Raw genomic sequence first — 14,838 nt, 5'->3', positions numbered from 1 at the left:
GGTCTTCCTGCCATGGAAGAAGCCTCTGAAGCTCTGCGAATGCCCTCGCTCTCGTCTGGTGGCCTCTCCTTCGATTCTGAAGTGTTGCCCTGGGAACTCCGAACTCAATCGAGGCCCTCCTGATAGAGAGACCGTTCCCAATAGCATCAAGAGCCCGTTGGAGCTCATTTTCGGTATACGAGACCATTACATATCGATTGACAATTGTGCAAAAAAGAAATGCATTTGGACGATTTTTGCAATTGTTGTGGTGGTTTGTACATTGAGGGTAGGATTTTAATGCGGTGGCTGGGCGGGATTTTGGGGGGGCCCAAAAGGGGGGGGGGCCCATAAGTGGGTGCTTTGACTTAGTTCAAGGACACTTCTGGGGAAACAGACCCTTGAGATATGGGCCCATTTCACATGCTAGCATCTGGAATCCTATTTACTTTCAGCCCTAGATGAGTGCGAGCCGGCCGACTCAGTATTGATATAATGAACTGATGGGCTGTACCTTCGTCTGCCTTGCTTGTCCTCTGCTTCTCGCAACCCGATGTAAGAGCCTACTCTCACTAGGATAGGAAACAAGTCAAAATGTCGACAGAATACGTCAAATGCGCACACAAAACCATCCCAGAGGATGACAACTTTGCAAACAGAAAGAGGCTTTTGATCTGCTGTGATGGCACGTGGAACAACTCGTAAGTCAAGCAGTGCGGACACTCAACTCTGCCCACATGCGACGTACTAAGGTGCTTCCCTCAAGGAATAATGGCGGTGTACCCACGAACGTGAGCCGTCTCTCCTCTGCAATCGCACACAAGTGCTGCACTGGCATGGCCCAGGTAGTCTACTACCACCGCGGCCCTGGAACAGAGGAAGACAAGTGGGCCAGCTTCGTGGGAGGCCTGCTCGGGCTGGGTGTCAAACAGGTAAGTGGTTCAGACAGACGACTGATGGTGATGGCACATGATTAACGTTGATTGCTGTCAGGATATTGTGGATTGCTACCGCTTCATCTGCGATAATTATAACCCGGGAGATGAGATCATCATCGTCGGCTTCTCGCGAGGCGCTTTCACGGCCCGGTCGCTCGCAGGCATGGTCTGCACGCTTGGCTTCCTCAACCGTTCTGGAATCAACAGCCTCGGCCATATCTATAACGACTACAAGGCCTTTAACGACTGGAAGGACCTTCGCATGTTTGACCCCAAGAAACATCTCTTGGGATTCAACGTTGATCAGCTGAAGGTGAAGATTGAGAAGGAGTACATGGCTGAAATCCAAGAGATTGAAGACAAGTTGGATCGAGCCGACGAGTTTTCGGAAGATAAGGTTTGGGACTTGGACGAGCAGCTTTTAAGAGTCCTCGAACGCTACGACGAAGCTACGAGCCCCGAGAGGTTGAAGCAGAGACTGGAATGGGACATGAAGAAACTTTTCACGACGATGACTGAGCAGAAACGGCCAGATGGAAGCATGAAGTTTCGCTCGATGGCAAAGTTGTATCGTCAGCAACTGAGCGATGTAAGTTCTATGTTATTATCTTCAATTTCGTGAGCTGGCGGCTGACTTCATGTTCCCAGTACGAATTGTGCTTGACTCGCATGGTGAAAAAAAAAGACCACAAGGATTCACACGAAGCCGTGGAAGGAAATATCAAAGCAGTCGGTTAGTCAATTTCCAATCAAGCTGGAATCTTGGAGTCAAGTCCGTGGTAGCTGACACCCCATTTGACTAGGCGTATGGGAAACGGTAGGAAGTCTTGGAATCCCCAAGATGCCGTGGTGCTTCTGGCACGGCTCTGGCCGAAGTGCTGCAGAGGTAAAATCTTCCTCGGAGGAAACTCCTCCGGGCAACTGTCATAATCTATGTGCGATAACTGACTGGCATCTGGTTTCCAGCTCCGGTTCGCAAGTTACAACGTCCACCCCAACATCGATCACGCGTTCCACGCCCTTGCCCTCGACGAGTTCAGAACCCCTTTCTCTCCCACGCTTTGGAGGTGCAAGAGATCGAACACGAATACTCAACTTCGTCAGGTCTGGTTCCCCGGTTGTCACAGCAATGTTGGCGGAGGCTCTGATTCACAGCAAATCTCCAAGATTGCCCTTGGATGTAAGCTTGCCCCTACCTGTGTCGTCTAGATTCCCTGCCAGGCTGGGAACTTCCCACACCTTCTTGACGGGCCCAGACTTATTTGGTTTCACTAGGGATGGCGGACCAGTTGACCTCCGTCGGCGTGGAATTCAGTAAGTGCGAAATGCAGCGTATCTTCAGGACAATCTCACACGGAGATACTATTCGGCCGTGGGGTCTCGGCGAGATCTCTAGCCCGACATCTCTGGTCACGACGAGTCCCGACCGGGCTTGGAACATCATTAGAGCTCCCTACCTCGCGTACTACGGTCAATTTGCAGAGAGCTCAGCACGAAAGCCTAGATTATACATGGAAGACGATGGGGTAACCCCTCTGACACACACCAAGGAACTGGTTCACCCCTGTGTCAGGGTCCGGTACCTGTACAACGGTCTCGGACTAGACGACAAGGCTGAGTGGCGCTGCAACGCCCTCACTGGGCGCGGTTGGGACCTCAAGCTCGACGGAGGCGTAGTTCCAACCGATATTCGGCAAGGTCGGGACCCGAAGATTGTGGACAAGTATAGAACCGTGGGCGGATCCGTCACCGCCATTCATCAACAGTATCCGAAAACTCAAGCCGAGGAAGGCAACCTCGTTGACACCGAGCAGCCCTCGGAAAAGGATCTATGGCAGTTGAAATCTCCGAAGAACACGTACACATGGACCCATCCAGATGGCCAGGTGCTCAAAGAAGAGCAGATTGGCATGTGGGAGCGCATGTTCATCGACATCAACGACGACCTCGTCGAGTTGAAGAAGAAGAGCGATGACGAGAAGAGAGACAAACGGACGCGCGGTGACCGCCTAAGAGACCAGGCGACGAACAAGGTGTACTACGCCCTGAGCATGGCGGAGTGGATTGTGAAGGCTTCCGTCGGCGCGATCTTGGGCACGCGGCCGGATAAGCAGTACCCGATCGGGTACCCATTACAACATGGGTACTATGACTTTGTGTCGTGGCAGAGGGGCCTCAAGCACGGTGCTTCGGAGGTTGAGTCGGCGGCGGAGGGCGTGCAGGCAACTGAGAATGGCGATGTCCATGTTCATTACCACTGGATGAATGATGGTACGCAATGAGAGGTCTTGGCGAAACTGCAGTTTGATACTAGGCGTGGGATACTTGGCGATTTATTTTCATCTGTCGGCTGGAACTCTTTACTTTCGGACGTCAAAGGTTATTTGCTCGGGACTTCAACAACATTGCCAATGCGTTAGGGAAAGGGCCAGCCCCTTCGTAGAAGTATGGACGAAGAAAGAAGCGACTATACTATTCACTAAGCTCAATTTCAATTGAAACCTTCGCATACCGACTCAACTTAAACAAGTGAAGTGTTTCAATATTCCGGCAATACATGTGCTTAAACTTTGACTCAGGAGCCATAACCACGAATCGACCAAGCCTTTCCACGAAAGTATGGCACCATGGGCCCAGTAAAGCTTCCTAGGCCATTTAATCTGCCAAAGAAGACGATCTGAAAGGTCTTCATCAGCGAATAGAACAGTATTATCAATCATCTTGACATCCCAAGGCTTCTCGGAGGAAGGTGGACAAGCACTCGGGTCTACATATTGCCGTCGGTCGTCTAAGGGGACCATGCAAGTCCACAACCTGACCCCTACTAAAGGGAAGCAAAGATGCACGACAGGCTTGATCAGTTCTTACTTGGAGATGCATACTTTCATCCTATGCTATCCATGTTGCGGCTTAGCTCGCTCGCTCGCTTTGGCAGGTGCCAAGTCCAGCCGCAGGCAGCAGTAAAATGAGCCTATGGCCCAACTCGTAAACGTGCAACCCCTGACCAAAGGATTCCCATGCAGCCAGCTAGTTTCGCTCGTATAGAGTATCGATCACACGTAATAATTCTAGTGATGCCATGCAGGGACGCTCTTGAAGCCGCCAACCTATCAAGAGCCAAGGTCGCAGTAAGATCTTCAGGGACCGCCGAAAAGATGCCGACGCAAGGAACGGCCCGTACATCTCTCTCCTGACTCCTCGATAATTCAGGACATCAAATCGTTCACAAATACGAGCCGTAATCGAAACTCATCCTCGAGAAATGAGTTGCTTAAGAATGCCTCCTCATTCATCTCTTAGAAGCCTGTAACTCCACCGCAGAGCGAGACGCTGTCATCTTGAGCAACGCATCCTTAGCAGCCACGAGACCAATCCGCGTTCTACGGCTAAGATGCTCTCCCTAAAGAGCACGCTCGCTCTCTGCGCCGCCATGATAAGCACAATCACAGCCGTAAGCTCCATCTCCGACACCCAAATGACAACCCTCCTCAACGAAGGCGGCATCGGCCTTGCAATGGCCGCCCAACCAATGTGGTTCTTCGGCCAAGCGATGAACCAGCCCCCTTGTATCCCAACACACGCAGTCTTCAACGGTCAGCAGGCACCCGGTGCCGAGCTCTGCGGGTGGCCGGATGCGGGGTGTAATTGTCGGAAACCAGGCGTCGGTATCGGGAACGTGGCGCCGGATTTTCCTGTGTATTACAGTTACAGCAAATGCAACGATAATGAAGTCCGGGTGGTGTATAATTTGTTTTATGAGAAGGATGGGTTTACACCGTCTGGTGTGTTTGGACACAAGTAGTACGTTCCGACCTCCCCCGACGTCTCGATATCAGGATGTAACTGACATATCATCCAAAACAGTGACTGGGAGAGGGCAATTGTCATCTGGGCAAAAGACTCCACAAACAACTGGCAGCCCTCGCAGCTCTTACTCTCCCAGCACTCAGGCTACGACCGCAAGAACTGGGGCGACATCCAAAACACCTTCAACACCGTCGACGCAAGCCTCCCCCGCGGCGGAGACAATGGCAGAAAGAACCTCGACCATCCCAAAGTCTACGTGGCTTGGTCGAAGCACGCCATCTACCACGACAGGAACACGGGTTGGAACGATGTGCTCTCCCAGCTGACGAATAATGCTTTTCGGTCACAGGATTGGTGGCATTATCATGCGAGTAGTAAGTCCTCGTGAATTAGTCTTTGAGGTTGCGGATGTTGCATTATGGGATAACATAGACTGACGGGGCATAGGCTCGTATATCCGCGCCGATGGCTCGACTGATATTGGAAGGCAGATGGCAGGGATGGACTGGGGGTCAGCTACGAGTCATCCCGCAAATGTCCATGATCGGTTGTGTTCCGCATGAGTTATCAGATTGCGGATTCTGAATGATTAAGATCTCGCAGCTCGCTATCCAGGCAGGCAAATATCTCAAACGTGATCCCTGCCATAACGAGAGAACCCTTCCCCCTTCACGGGAGTGTAACTCACGTTGTGATCCACCTCCGGGGATACATTAACCCCGATCAAATCCACAACATCGACGATGTGAAGCGGCCCGTGTACTGTCTCATTCGACACTCCCACGTGAAACCTGCTAAACGTCTTAAACGAACTCCGGTTAAACATATTTGGCGCGCCGGAATCGGGCATGTTGCTAGTGCCACAGACTCGACGCACGTATTCCGCCGGCCATGCGTGCGATTCAGCCCGCAATCCATGCGCAACGACCGCGATAGTCGACCCGGGTGGTATAGTTACCACCCGATTCACCATCCATGACGGCCTGTTTTCAAATGCGACGGAGCCGTCGTCACCCACAGCGGTCGACATGTACTGGTATTGTAAGACCAGAGCTAGCTGCTCTTCCCCATCACTCCCTGGCACCGGTGGACCCCAAAGGGGAATCACAATGGGAGACGCAAGGCCATACGATCCATCTAGGCAGTCAGTTATCGGAAAACCAGCTGACTTATTTTCTTGACCATCAAAAAGATATGGAGCACCAAGGCTGAACCCCTTGGGCAGGGTTCGGACGGCACATCCTGTTGGGTCTGAGTCATAGAGGAATGCAACATTTAGCACCTCCAAACGTTTAAACTTGATGAAAGCAGAACATAGTCTCTCACTCGTCCAAACGTTCATTGAAAAGGTCGAAAGCCGGTCCGAGGCTCTGTAGTAGGACAGGCTTTCGAGATGGTCGAAATCAGGTGTGGCCGTGATGCTTTGCACAGGAAGCGCGATGGTGTTGAAGATGTCGTTGCGGCGCCGACAAAGCAGAGGCGCCAAGAAAGCGATCCTGACGCGGCCTCCAATCCATCTAGAAGGCGTCTCTGCAAGGAGTGGAGTACCAATGACGATACCCGAATTTTCGATGCGCACTCGAGTACTGGGGATATTGTAGATTGGTATTACGTCGCCTGAGTCCTTGAAGTATGCAGGACTCCGCGCGAGGAGCGGCCAGTCGAGTCCGCCCATTTCCCGAATGATGCCTGCGTTCCCCTTGACAATACGTCCCCATGCGAAGATGGACTGGTCGTCATGGTCCCGGATGATTGCCTCTTGCAGTCTCTGGAAGGCTTTGGTGCCTTCACCGTAGATCAGCGGCATATTGACGTCAAAGATACCCAGTAGACAATACGCAACGTCTTCAGTTCGGGTCGTCTTCCTTTGTGAGGCCCAGCTCATCCGCTCGGCTACACTCGCGCTATTCACATTCCGCCCTGCCGAAAGGTAACGTCTCCTGATACCTGTTCTCTGCTCTATGACGCCGCCGAAAAGCCTTCGCGGTCCCAGAGGTCTCCAGTCTTGGGCATAAAAGTCCAGAGATGGTGGGGCCAGGAGCTCCTGGAGCGTCCACCCGCGGGTGAACCACCGACTCCCAGCCAGAGTCGTCTCGCACTCTTCGGTCCCTGGCTCGGAGTGTACGACATCTGAAAGGTAGGCAAAGCAGATCTCGGCCTCTTTATACCACCTGAACATGGAGTTGATAGCTTCTGACAGCTCACTGCTGCTAGCCTTGTCGATGCAGCAGGTATCGATCCAGATCCAGGAGTGACCTCGTTCGCGGGCCACGCGGCAGGCAGACTGAATCTTGGACCATCCGGCTTTGCTAGTAGGGTATTTATCGATATCTCGAAAGAGGACTTCTTCGTCGCCCCAGGTGTGTGATAAGATGGCGTATTTAGGAACCTGGCCCTCGGTGAACTCGTGCAAACGCAACGTACTTGTATCGAGAAGATGCATTGTGAATGGCGAGCCTCCTCACTGATTCGGGTCGAAAAAGCTTGATGCAACTAATCGTGAGGTGGTGAAGGAAGATTTTGAAGTTGACGTTTGGATCTGCAACCAAAATTACGCTCATGAGATGCAGAGGTGCATGAGGCGACTACTCCGCAACAAGTATGTCAGCGTCCCAGGCCTGCATAGTGTCCACTCCCCAATCATGGTCGATATGGCTCAGCTATTGTCTGTATGCAAGATAAGAGGCGGATATTGGCCATCCTGTAATTGGGAAATCTTCTCGTTCGTATGACCAAAAGGACATTGTCCAGTCAAAATGTTGTTTAAGGAATGTCATTGAGAAGAACAGGAAACGGCATCGATGAACATTGAGTCCTCAAGCTGACGTAAGGCAAGTCGAACATTCCGAGAAGCTCCCTCCCCTCCACAGGACCACAGACCGGCCCGAGCTCCTACCCGCCACAGCCCCACGAGCTTAAGCAGCGCCAAAGGAAAAAAAGAAGAAGGAAGGCAAGCCCATCAACGCGCCCAGACCTTATGACGCCCCCGACTGCACTTTCCCCGCCAGTCGCCCCTTGGTCCAAGCACCCGGTCTGTGCACCTCCTCCCCAAAAAGGAAAAGAAGAAGAAGACGGAATAGAAGGAAGAACGCCGTGCCTTTGATTACGGTAACCAAATGAATTAGGGTATCATCAAGTCCAGTCTATCCTCAGCTCATCCCCGCCAAAAGTCGTCTGAGAAACCAAACATGATGCCCTGTAATGCCGTCTGCTTCTCGTAACGAGTTGCGCCTCCCTTAAATAGGCTTATTCTATGATCCAACCAGTTCCACGCCGCGCCACAAATCGTACAAAACATCTTCTCTCATAACAGCGTCACGATTCTCCAATTACACCCCTTCCCATCATCATCTGAGCCCGAATGCCCCCTTTTCAACAATGAATCGGACGGGGTGTCTTGCTCTTCTCCGGAAGCTTAGCGGCCTTGCCCCACGTCCACCGTGGTTCGTAGCAGTCGGCGTCGGGCTAGGCAATGGCAAAGGCACCTGTCCCGGTGAAAGGCCGTTTCCACCACGCTCATCGAATCCCCACCGCATAACCCCTCCGCTTCGGATCCAGGTCTCTAAATTCCGGCACTGACTAACATCCACCCATTGTAGTCGACTACATCCTTCAAGCAGATTCTCGACACCGCCGCCAGTGACTCTAACGCAGCCACGAACCGAGATGCCCTCCAACTCATTCAAGTGTAGTGCAACCGACTGCAAGCTTGCATCCGAGACGGCACTGCCGCAGAACGAGAGGCGAAGTTCGCGCAGCTGAGGCAATCCCAGCGCGACGACTTCCGTGGCGGTATCCGACAGAGCGCAGCAAAAGGAGAGATCCAAGTGCGTCAGGTTCTTGGCCGCACCCACAAGGGCGACGACCGCGTTGTCAGAGAGGTAAGTGCAGTCCGCAAGGCACAAGTGAGACAGGTTCAAGAACCGGTAGGGAGCCCAAGACTGGAAGCCGGCGTCTGAAATTGACGTGCATCGAGTCAGGGACAATGACTGCAATCGATTGGACGCATGCGCAGCGAGGTGTGCCATTGACCTGTCGGTAATGTGTTTGCAGTACGATAGGTTAAGGTGCTTGAGGGCGGGACAACCAATTATGGTTCCCGGCTTGGGGATGTTTGCAGCTCTCTGTTGAGCCTGTTGCGTCGCGGCCTTTTGAGGCTTCGACTTGGCCGAAGAGCTGGATATCACCACCTGCTTGCTGGGCGGTTGGGGTGGCGGCGGCTCGGGAACTACCCAACCTACAACACGTGCTAGTAAGTTGTCGCCAACTTTGCGACAGTTGCTCCAGTCAATCTCCTCCAGACCCTTTGCGTTCTCTGCCATTTCCAAAATCTGATTTGCAGAGACATCCCATACAGATCGCATGCGCCATCGCTTAACATTGCGGCCACAGCTCTCCCAAAGACCTCGGAAACCGTCGTCAGTAATGTGGAAGCAGTTGCTAATGTCGATTGTCTCGGGGCGGTTGCCCACGAAAGGACCGATGACTGTTCGGATAGCCAGATCTGTGACTCTTCTGTTGTGCTCGGATAGGTCCAAATCCAGGCAGATCTTCGGGTGTGTCGTCAGTAGCTTGCGCCAGTGGGACGAAATGATTCGCGCGCGCATCAGCTCCGCAACATTGAGGAATCGAAATACTTCCACAAGCAAGTCATCGGGAAGAGCTGGGGCCTGGGCCGGATGTGGACGCCGCGGCAGTCTCCGGGCTCGCTTGACAGGCACTTCTTGCTCAGTTGGCGACTGCGGCGGAAAAGAGAAGCGGAGAGGTGTCGACTCGATCTGGTGAGTCCGAAAGCCGTTCGTCACTATTGACGACGAGTTGTCGGATTGCGGGGTAGGCGGGGCCAGGGAATTGCGTCGCCTATTTCGCATATTCTCCATGTCTACGCTCAAGAAAGGATCTGGGTCCTTGGGCTCCATTGTTTCCATATCGTCTTTTGTAGGTGACGTCGGTTTCGAGGGCGTCGTGAAGGTGACGTGCGGTAGGACTTTGGGTGTTGTCGGTGTCGGGGGGTCTGACTTGCTGGTTCGTTCCATAGGGTCCGCATATGACATTTCAACGTCGTCGTCCGAGTTCTTATATCTCTTACGAGCTGTTTCCTCAACCTGGGACTTGATATCGGGCGGGCATCGGCTCCAAAGCGTGTCTAATGCATCTCCGGGGATCAATAAACACTCGACCGTCGTAATCGCCCGCACTGTCGCCGTTCGACCTTCGGACAACCCAAGACTGGCCACTTCTCCAAAGTATTGACCTGCTTTCAATCTTGGCCTGAGATAGGTCGCACGAGCCACCTTCTTTGGGGGCTCATTTGGTGCTTCATGAACAACCTCTGCTTCACCTCGAACAATGAAGAAGATCTCGTTGCCGGCCGAGCCTTGTTGAATAATGTCTGTAAACGGAGGGTATGTCTTTGGCTGAACGCTGAGCCCAAGCTGATGGAGGATGTCAGGAGGTAATGTGGAGAACAAAGGCAACTCTCGCAATGTTCGTCGCACATTGACGAAACCACTACCGAGGGCACTACCCGCAGCAGGGTCTTCGATGGCGCCAGGACTAGGAGACTTCCGCTTCTTAGAGTTGACGACGGTACCCTCTCTGATGGTGCCTACCTCGCCCATAGACACTTCTCCTGGCACCGGTTCTCTTACTCCATTGGTCTGTGTCGAGGCAGGCTTGATGAGTTGGCCGCCTTCCTGGCGCTTCTTCTTGAGAATGTTCAAGCGCTCCTGAGCTTCGTGACGAATCGCCCGTTCCATATCCGGGAATTTCGGTAACTCTGCCTGGAGGTCTTCCTTCTTGAGGACCACCAGAAGGCATTTCGTCCGAGCCACAATGGTCGCAGTTCGCGGGACGTCCATCAATACTCCAATTTCTCCGAAAAAGGCTCCGGGCTTGAGTTCTGCATATATGGCTTCACCGTCTCTAGAGGTGACAGCCACAACTCCGCGCACCAGCCAGTACATTGCTCTGGCATCATCGCCCTCTGTAAGAATGTGGTCCTGTGCCGCATGAACCTGCGGTCTTAGATGGTTTCCGATGGCGGCTAAGAACTCCTCTGGCGCTGACACAAAAAGGGGGAATGATCTAATACGATCAACCAAGTCGAGCGGCATGTCGCGGATGGTGGAAGCGGTGAGAGGAGATGGCCGCATGGGTCGCGTAGGGTTCGTGTCAACGTTGAAGGACCTGAGGAGTGAGAGGGAATCCGGCACCCCGCCCGCGCCTGCGCCAGTATGGGCGAGGGCGCGGTAGGGCGAAGGCGACGTTGGGGAGCGATTCCGCCTCATGGTCCTTGAGGGATGCCGCGTGCGTGGTCGTGTCGACGCCAGGTTTTCGACGTGCCTTGCCGGCTAAGCTCTCCGCCCAGTAGGAAGGGCAGAGGGCCAAAGCTTCAACAGGGCTTTGCCAGTGCACACCCGGTCTGTAGCCTGTGCTCCGCAAGGGCGGCCGGAGGAGGAAAATCCTCTCCCTGCCTGTGGGTGGAAGCTTCCTCTGATGCTAGATTCTCGCGTTTTCCGTCGATAGTGTAGACAGCAGACGAGGCTGGTGCATGCTCTAGAACGGCGACTTAAAGTGCAAGGTATTGGATTCGCCGTGAGGAAGTGTCAATCGCGGGTGTGGTAATTATATATCCCTGATAATTGGGGACCTGTTTCTTGTTTCGCGCCCTTTAACTCTCGATGTTGAAGTTCCCCCTTGGCGACTCGGGAGTGAGAGGCGATCGTGTTTGGCTTGAAGGCGGGGTCTTCGGAGGGGCTTTGGAAGTGGGAGGGTCGCGGTGGTCGACAACGCCGAGTGTCGCAGATCGTATCACGCAACGTCGCCGTTGGAAACGGTGTCTCTGGTCGCTTTAGGAACAACAATTCGCCGGCAAGACGCAATGATTGACGAGGGATGCGGTGACAACAAGTGGCTGCGCGAGGACAGCAGCGGAAAGTTGTCGAGTGCCTGGCACCGGGTGCTGTGGAGGTCAAGTCAGAGAGAGAAACACACGGTCACTTTTGGCCGCTGGCGATTTCATGACGGACATTAGGCGGGGGAGCACCCACCAAATCTTTGACGGTGTAGGTAGGAAGACAATTGTTGCTGATTGTAATTGCTCTCGATCCGAGATAAACGACTCTTTACGCGGGGTTCGGTCGGTCGCAAGGAGCGGGTAGGCAAAGGCGATTTGAGTTGCGAGGGCGGTGGGAAACGAAGGTACCGGGGGTGGGTTGTTCGCTACGGCGGGATCGGAGGCGTCGATAGAGTGATGTAGGCGAGCGAAGAAGGCGAATGATTCGCAGTCGCAATATTGCAGATCAGTTGGGCCAACAAACGGGCAAGGGGATGGACGATTGGAGGTTGCGATGAGGGGATCTCCAGCAGAAGAGGAGGACAGGAGGATGACTGCTGCAGGAAAGGGTAAGCGGGAGTGGAGGGGGGATTGGGAGGAAGAGAAACGGCGACGGACGAAAAGAGAAGCGGTCGTGGGTTTGGGAAGGGAAGGGAAGGACCGAACTGGGGCGACGGGACGGGTGCGAGGATTCCAGGAAGGGACGTGAGGGACTTGAGAGACGTGTGAGCGTGGGCGCAGATGTCGGTACGTAAGGAAGGAGGTACCTTGCCTTTTGGTGTATTTTGGTGCCTTCCATTTGGTACGGAGTACAGTACGTACGGTACCTAGTGAAGTAGCGCAGGTAGGTACCTTCCACTGGGTGGAGGCGGCGTGGGCGGGTGTGGGCGTGGACGTCGCACTGAAGTGGGCGGGTGGGCATGCCCTGGTGGGCGTGGGCGTCCATGGCACGGCGCGGACGTACTGTGGAAACGTGGGACGTGGGGAAGGAGCAAGAGTCGTTCTAAACTGGCTGCTTCTTTCCTTCCTTACCGTTTCCTTCTTTCCTTCACAACGGGCACCCATGACACCTTCCTCAGCTATTCACTTTATCTTATTGCCAAGATTACATAAGGCAAGGTCTTGTCTACCTGGTCTGCTGGTATACAATTACATGACTTGGTACTTATGAGTTAAGGTAGTAAGTAAAGGATGGCAACCTGTAAGACGTAGAAAGACAAAGGTGGACGATGCTGCGTTGCGTCCTCTCCGTTTCTCGCAACCTGAGCGCGAGTGCCAGAGCGACCCAAACTGCGTCAACCAACAGCCAAAAGTTAGCGACTGTGCGGTGGACATGTGCAGATGCGCAGATGCGGGAGCTGGTGCAGATGCGCCGCAAGGATCTAGCAGGGAGGACACACTCGCACACACCAGAGAGAGTTCCGGAAGGTCAAACACGGACAGGACAGCCAGACGAGACGGGCTAGATACCTTCGTCTCTTCCCCAACCTAGCATGTCTCTTTCAGCAAGGAGTCCACGTCTTCCAACTCTCCCTTCTGCCATGTTAAAGTCACCAAGGCACATGCTCACAATACATACCACTGCTGGCGATTGGGGAATCTATTTGGTTCAAGCTACAAGCAGGCTGGAAGATAACTTATCTCGTCAAGCATAGCCATGGCAGTTCCAAGGGTCACCGCCACCACCTCCCTCTTCAGACACCAGGCACTTGGTATCCGCACACACAGCTTTTTTACCATCGCCAGCACTGCGGCGTGCCAGCACTCGCACAATGACGCTCGGAGGGTGGGGTTCGGGACACGAAGTTTGTACTCATCAGGTACCGATCTACTGCACACGGACCCTTGGGCCAGTCAATTCAGGGGTACACAGTATGTCACTGGCAGGGTGACGAGACAAGGCCGCAACCTGACCCCAAAGCTTAAACAGCCTGCGCTCAAGGGGACGTAGTCGTGTGGCCGCGGCGGCCGCGGCAGGCTAGAGGTGAGGCACCTGTGCCCGTACGATCATCGATACGATCATAGTTGCAGTGATGGCGAGGGTAGTCGAAGAGTCCAACGACAAAATGGTCATCTAGCCATCAGCTTCGGCTCTATCGTCAAAAGTCAGAGGGAAAACACTGGTACAAACAGCGGGAGCTTGCTGTGCCTGGGCGTGTCCCAAGCTCCTTGTGTTCCCTCCGCCCCGGGCACAGCCAAGCTGTTGTGTGTGTCGACATACCTACGTAGTCATTACCATATCTCTGCGTAGGGCACCATACTTTACAGTTTCCCTAGGCGTACTGTAAAGACCTGGGTACCTCGTCAGCAGTGGAGGAGAGCCAAAGCTAAAGTAAAGGGGGAGGAGCCTGGATGTGCGACAGACAAACTGCAGCTTTCGCGACCTTCGCCTACGGTGCCTTGTCTTGCCCTGAGCAGAGGAAGCAAACAGTCAGAAGACAGAGACATACGGGATGCTCCGTCGTGACGCTTCTCTGCCAACACAACAATTGGCTGACAACGTGCTAAGTTATTTGATGATGATGTCAGCAAAGGGCAGACAATCAAGAGACACTGGGAGACAGACCGACTAACCGTGACCACCAACCACAACTCGAGCCATAACTACCAAACACCTCTTGGCCAAGAATAAGGGGAGCACTACCAACTGAAATCGCTGCAAGCAATTATAAGCCGGCAGGCAGCGTCAGTGTCGGCTGACGCGAAAGCGAGAAATGAGGCTACCTAGCTAGGGCTGGCTCCAATGGCGATAGCAACATGGTACTACCTACCTACCTGAATCTGCGCACTGCTCCGGTCACCGGTGTGACGTTGAGGCATTGGAATAGAGTAGCGTAGCGTGGCGCGAGCAACGGATGCACGCACCTTGCTTAGCCCCCTTGGATACAAATCCAGGGCAGCCGCTCAATGGTCTTGGTTTCTTCCGAAGGGGGCGTCGCTAGATCGGCCAGAGGAGTACGGCGGCATGACCAGAACAATAAATCAAAATTTGACAGAAATCAAACGGCCAGCCGCCGGCCCGGCTTTGGGATTCCTTTGTTCTCTCAGGCTTCTGGCGTCGTTTCCATGCCGGCTTCTATCCTCGGTAGGCCTGGCTTCTCTCTCTCTTGCATTTGCTTTTTTTTTTTTTTACCTCTGCCTCTGCCTCTGCCACACGCACTCCCCCCCTCGGGCTAGCGGCAGTCGCATGCATCACCTTAGACTTCATGTCCACAGGTTCATCTGCTTCCCATCGCACCCTCTTGCTCTGGAACTCGATTCCCAGGCTTTCAATCT

The 14,838-nt window shown here is 53.7% G+C and overlaps 5 protein-coding genes across 5 annotated transcripts; 2 read left to right on the top strand and 3 right to left on the bottom strand.

Moving 5' to 3' along the window:
• Positions 1 to 378: 378 nt before the first annotated feature.
• On the top strand, positions 379 to 3,432 carry BDP55DRAFT_581529 (uncharacterized protein). Its single transcript, XM_060570827.1, has 7 exons — positions 379 to 680; positions 746 to 911; positions 973 to 1,506; positions 1,566 to 1,650; positions 1,721 to 1,803; positions 1,884 to 2,097; positions 2,193 to 3,432. Exons 1-7 carry the CDS (start codon positions 574 to 576, stop codon positions 3,197 to 3,199), a joined length of 2,196 nt encoding a protein of 731 aa, XP_060430322.1. The 5' UTR covers positions 379 to 573; the 3' UTR covers positions 3,200 to 3,432.
• Positions 3,433 to 4,392: 960 nt separating this feature from the next.
• Positions 4,393 to 5,287, top strand: BDP55DRAFT_551022 (uncharacterized protein; the record flags this gene model as incomplete). Its single annotated transcript, XM_060569083.1, has 3 exons — positions 4,393 to 4,718; positions 4,782 to 5,098; positions 5,172 to 5,287. The coding sequence occupies 3 exons, from the start codon at positions 4,393 to 4,395 to the stop codon at positions 5,285 to 5,287; spliced, it is 759 nt and encodes a 252-aa protein (XP_060430321.1).
• Positions 5,288 to 6,018: 731 nt separating this feature from the next.
• Positions 6,019 to 7,167, bottom strand: BDP55DRAFT_529279 (heterokaryon incompatibility protein-domain-containing protein; the record flags this gene model as incomplete). The annotated part of the gene is made up of 1 exon (XM_060567830.1): positions 6,019 to 7,167. A coding segment is annotated over one exon (1,149 nt), but the record flags the coding sequence as incomplete, so codon positions are not given.
• A 603-nt stretch (positions 7,168 to 7,770) lies between these two features.
• Positions 7,771 to 11,275, bottom strand: BDP55DRAFT_113331 (cyclic nucleotide-binding domain-containing protein). The gene has a single exon (XM_060565402.1). The coding sequence runs from the start codon at positions 11,012 to 11,014 to the stop codon at positions 8,072 to 8,074; it is 2,943 nt and encodes a 980-aa protein (XP_060430319.1). The 5' UTR covers positions 11,015 to 11,275; the 3' UTR covers positions 7,771 to 8,071.
• Positions 11,276 to 11,697: 422 nt separating this feature from the next.
• BDP55DRAFT_631478 (uncharacterized protein) lies at positions 11,698 to 12,627 on the bottom strand (the record flags this gene model as incomplete). Its single annotated transcript, XM_060572287.1, has 1 exon — positions 11,698 to 12,627. The coding sequence occupies one exon, from the start codon at positions 12,625 to 12,627 to the stop codon at positions 11,698 to 11,700; it is 930 nt and encodes a 309-aa protein (XP_060430318.1).
• Positions 12,628 to 14,838: the final 2,211 nt, after the last annotated feature.

Source organism: Colletotrichum godetiae (assembly GCF_030913485.1).
Source record: "Colletotrichum godetiae strain CBS 193.32 chromosome Unknown BDP55scaffold_18, whole genome shotgun sequence".
NCBI classification, from domain to species: domain Eukaryota; kingdom Fungi; phylum Ascomycota; class Sordariomycetes; order Glomerellales; family Glomerellaceae; genus Colletotrichum; species Colletotrichum godetiae.
Note: the sequence above shows the minus strand (reverse complement) of the source record. Positions and strands in the feature narration are given on the sequence as shown.